Source organism: Lytechinus variegatus, chromosome 15 (assembly GCF_018143015.1).
Source record: "Lytechinus variegatus isolate NC3 chromosome 15, Lvar_3.0, whole genome shotgun sequence".
Lineage (NCBI taxonomy): Eukaryota > Metazoa > Echinodermata > Echinoidea > Temnopleuroida > Toxopneustidae > Lytechinus > Lytechinus variegatus.
In genome coordinates this window covers 10,302,943-10,308,136 of record NC_054754.1, presented here as the reverse complement: position 1 = coordinate 10,308,136, position 5,194 = coordinate 10,302,943, and the positions used below count along the sequence as shown (strand labels likewise).

At 36.2% G+C, this 5,194-nt stretch overlaps 1 protein-coding gene across 1 annotated transcript; it reads left to right on the top strand.

Annotated features, from left to right (window-relative positions):
* Nucleotides 1-1,693: 1,693 nt before the first annotated feature.
* Nucleotides 1,694-5,194, top strand: LOC121428895 (three prime repair exonuclease 2-like). Its single transcript, XM_041625774.1, has one exon. It carries the CDS (start codon nucleotides 2,131-2,133, stop codon nucleotides 3,142-3,144), a length of 1,014 nt encoding a protein of 337 aa, XP_041481708.1. The 5' UTR covers nucleotides 1,694-2,130; the 3' UTR covers nucleotides 3,145-5,194.

The following is a 5,194-nucleotide window of genomic DNA, read 5'->3' as shown; positions in this document are numbered from 1 at the left end:
CACACAAGTATGAAATAATAAAAAAATATGATTTTATGTAATAACATAAGAAAACGGAAAGTGAATACATGACGACTGTTTTCACAAAATATTGCTAAACTTTAAACTTCAATAACTTTATCATTTGTTATCCGATTTCGATGAAATTTTCGGCATTTTGCTCAGTGACTTCTACTCTATGTATTTAGATATAAATATTCTCAGCCCAGACCATCCCTTTAATGTTATATGCAGTCCACTGGACCCCTCAGAAGAACAGCCTGTGGCTGAAGAGGGCATGCATCCAGCCCACGAGTGGAAAATAAACAAATAGATAAAAAATAAACAAACACTCAAACAAACAAACGAACGAACGAACAAACACAAACAAATAAATAAATAAAATCTTTCTTCCATTTCCTTATTTTCAATCCTCGGCAGCCCGTTCGTGTTATTGAGTTCTTTTTTCCCTTCTCCATTTTCTTCGTTATCCAAATTAGCTCTTGGCTCATTTCATTCTACCTTATTTCCCGCTTTAAATCTGCTCTTTTGTCATCTTTTAATTTATTTACCTTTCTTACAATCATGCTAATGTATTAGAAGGCCTATTTCGGAATGATTCTCTTCTCACATGTTCTTCTTTGGCATTGCCACTTCCCTTCCGTTTTCCATTTTTTATGATTTTTCTTTCTTAATAATTCCTATTTCCCTTTTCCCCTTTCCTTCTCCCTTCCTTTTATCTTTTCCTGTTTTTTTATTTATATATATTTTCTCGGTGAAATCCGCCAAGGAGGCAGCCTGCCCCCGCCTGTAACGACACGAAACTGGCATGATGATTTGCGCACAAGTTTCACCCTATGCGAATTGACGTCCATTGGATGAACAGTGATTAATCAGCTGTATGTATCATCTGATTTTCCCCATTATCTGCATTCCAATTGCAGACTAAAATTGTTATTTTATTAACCTAATTAGCCGGAAATATTCCATCGGGACAGGTTTTTTTTCAATACCTCTACAATAATACTTTACTTGCAGTGCTGGAAAGAGATGACGAATTTGACCGGAATTTTTCCTCACATAGATTCAAAGCATTTAATGGCACATTATTTTAATCTAAAAGAAGTGCTGAAAGTTTAAAACAAGCACATGTCACGAACCCCTATTTTTTAATGTTTGCACTCCTGCAGACCTTCCTCTGCGACATTGCAATTTTTTGAAAAATGACGAGGGTTTTGAATAATTTCCAGCATGTATTATACTTCTCAAATTTATGATAAAAATTCAATTTTTTAGATTATGCTTTTGTCATCTTTCACACTATTTTTTTAAGAAGTGACGGTGCATGCTACAACTTAAATGAGCAAAGAAATAGCAATATTATAAATGGATTCCCCATCTGAAGTATACCATATTAATTGTAATTAAACTATACAGTATACTGTGGAATTTGATGGACTCTGACCGAGTAATATAGGTTTAAACTCAACCTAGCACGTAGTGACTACTGATACAAAACTTGCTGAGCCAGAGGGCCTTCAATACACAAGGCATGAGTAGGCCCCCTAATATAGGCCGCGCATTCAGACCCTAATTAAACTCGAGTGAAGGGTTTGCCCAGCTGACTAATCTGCATCCGTCCGAAAGCGGAAACCTTTTCGGGGTAATCCCCAGATTTATTGCGCATGCGTATACAGTACTTATCCGGTTATGCAGTACACTAGTTAATTGGAACGAGTAAGGACATGTTGGCGTCATGACGCGTAGTATTGCGCAATAACCATGATAACTGGAAGTAAACGGTATACCGAAGTAAACAAGTCAAGTGAAGTTCTGTATACATGCAGGCTTGCTGTACTCCGCCAACAAGTGGAAGTATATCCAGTTGGATATTTTACAAATCTAACTTTACACGATTACCATGCCCGGTTACAATGTCGACTAAGAAAAGTGTGGGCTGAGGCGAGCTGAGTACAGCTAGTGAGCTACGGTAGCACTAGCAAGTATGATGTACAGGCAGTCATATTTGGAGCAGCTGCATGTGCAGTGACTGCTATCTCAGTCTGTAGACTGTAGTCTGTACTCTGCTTATCAAATCCTGGAGAGAGTAATGCACTTTTCAGTGATCTATCTCAACACCTTAATGTAGCCATGGATATCGATACTGGACGAGGAGAGATCAGGATAAATAGCTTTGTCTTCCTTGATTTGGAAACTAGTCATCTCGAGAAAGGTGACCGGCCAACGATAATTGAAATGAGTCTGTTTGCAGTCCACCGGACAGGACTTCTCCACCCAGATGTCCTCGCGTCATTAAATCGTGCCAAAAGACAAGATACGACGTATGATCTGTCGAAGGTGCTATTCCCAAGAGTCGTTGACAAGTTGACTCTCTGCTTGGACCCGCGAAAGCAGACAAGTGCTCAGTCATTTTGCCTCACCAAATTAGACAACCTTAATCTTTGCGAGAGCAAGAAGATGGCCCTTGATAAAGATGTAATCTCCATGCTGAACATCTTCTTGAGACGACAAGAGGGACCAATCTGCCTGGTTGCTCACAATGGAAACAGATTCGACTTCCCCATGTTGAGGACGGAACTCTCTCGTGTGACTGTGAACGAACCCTTTGAAGATTTTCTGTGTGCAGACTCATTGGATGGCTTCAGGGAAAACTTTGCTACGGAGGTCAAGGTGGAGGATCCAGGCTTCCTGAAACGAAAGAATCCAGAGCGTGAAGGTTCAATTCTTCCAGCAAAAAGAGGGACAGATATGTCCGACGCTACCCCCACCATCCATACATCAAGCAATGCTGCGATCCCTTCATCAGATCATGCTGCTGTTGCTGATAATGGTGATGATACGATGAATAACCGCAGTACATGTACTTCTGATAACACACCGGATCGCACCCTCGCCAAACGCCCTTCCCCTCCCCCGCCCCCAAGGAAAATCTCATACTCCCTCAACAATATATTTAAGAGAACTTTTGGAAGGGAACCATCAATTTCTCATTCTGCGGAAGATGATGTCGCATCCTTAATCAAGGTTCTTCAACCGAGAATGGAGGATTTTGTGAAATGGGCTGATGTACGTGCCGTGCAATACAAAAATATTGACTACTACTACAAGCCCCTCAAGCCCAGACGTAAATTGTTTGATGATTGATTGCCACATGTACATGTGCAGTATTTTTTTACTGCGTCCGTCTCTCTTTTATCGTTTCTCGGTTGGAGATCATTGTGTCATCTGGATCTTACCAAACTTACAGTCAGTTAATCACTTTCTAACATTAAGTGCTACATGTAGAATGGTATCATACACTCATCATGATGACATGATACACATGTAGGCCTTGCTGCCTTAGTCACTTGTTAATTGTATTCATATTATAGATTGATATGCAAGAAATTACATGTTTACATAACAGCATTGGAAGCAAGATTGCATTAAGTGGAAAATCAATTGTTAAAATCAAGAGTTCAATCATTGCTAAAAGATTGGTGATTTGGGCAAACAACAACAAAAAACATTATTTTGCCTACTGATGCACCATGTAAATGTGAACCAGAAAAAAGATATATTTATAGATATTTTCTGTCTAGAACGTTGACATGCAGCTGATATTGTGTAGAGAATATTACAATTTAGTAAAAATACAAATTTGTTGATATATAAAGCCATTGATAAATTTCAGTGGCAATTCAGTTTAGATACATTCTCTTAGAATACAAGTACTGTATATACCATGGAACTATTAAACTATTGTGCATTCTTGATGCTCATTTAAAGATAAACTGGTAAGGTAACAACAGAAAATGTTCACAGAAGTGAACAAAACTTTCAAAAACTATAAATAAATGATATCTGCCCAAAAAATCAGGATAATGTATTATTACAGAGTAATGAGCAAATGAAGATCATGATTTAGAAAGGTTACTTGAAAATACAGGTCCAATATATTTTGGTCCCTCATGTTGATTCCTGTGTTAGCTAAAGAAGCATGTATGAATATAATTTCAAGCAAGCCTAAATTATTTGTTCTAGAAAAGTAATCATAAGCTTCTGATGTGTGATACACTTAAGGATTGCTTCCAAACATTTCCTATCAAAATTAGATTTCTAGACCAAAATTCGAACTTGGCTTATGACATCCAGACTTGTCACTACTATGATTTGTTATCGAAATTGCTTGACCAATCCTCATGAAATATTGCAATGAAAAGATGAAATTTGGTAATTCCCAATTCAATTATTGAAATACAAGTAGTCTTACAATCTGAATTAATACCACTAGCATGTTTTGGAAGATAACAGAGTTTTGCAGTTTAATTCAAATGCATTTTTTGTGCAAGAGAGTCATGAAATACATGTACTGTACTTTCATTCAAGTACATGTACAGTCGAGACTCGCCAAATGGCATGTTGTTGATTTTGTCAAAAATTTGAATCTTATGACATTTAAATCAAACTTCTCCAAAACAGTTTGGAAAAAAATAATTATCAGTTGCTCTTTATCTTACTCATTCATGATTATCAATCATACCTGTATGTAGGACAATTAATATAGACTCATTTTGAAATTGTTACAACGGCCATTTACATGTATCCTAAATTCTTTATTGAATTTTCCATTTTCATAATTTATAATTGTTCAATATTTAATATTAAATAAAGCAAATGTACCTGTATTTTAGATGAACTATACTTCTTTTAGATCTTGCCAGAGTGACCACTTGAAATCATGTAAATGTTATATATTATATTGTAGAATACATGTCATTTTAAAGGAGAATCCAACCAAAAGAGAAAAACAGAATGGATAAAACTTGAAAGAAATCGTATAAGGAATAAGAAAGTAATTCCAAATTGGCAAATTTCCCATCAATAGGCTGTGTGCATACTTATGGCATCACCAATTTGAACTTTCCATAGGTACATATACATGTAGTCACAATTTGAATTTATGCAGCATTTTTTTTTAAATTCACAGTATTGTTTAAAAAGAATATAATGATGTTCTACTACTGACATTTATCTCTGAGAAAACTTTCCATCTGGTTTGGATTCCACTTTAATGACAAAGTAGGCCTTATAGTCATTCATATCTCTTGTTGTGTTATACATATAATAATATACAATAATCTATGAATTTTGTATTGAAATTTATATTTTAGAGAGGTTTTCATATAATAAACTATCATGGCAGTATATCTGA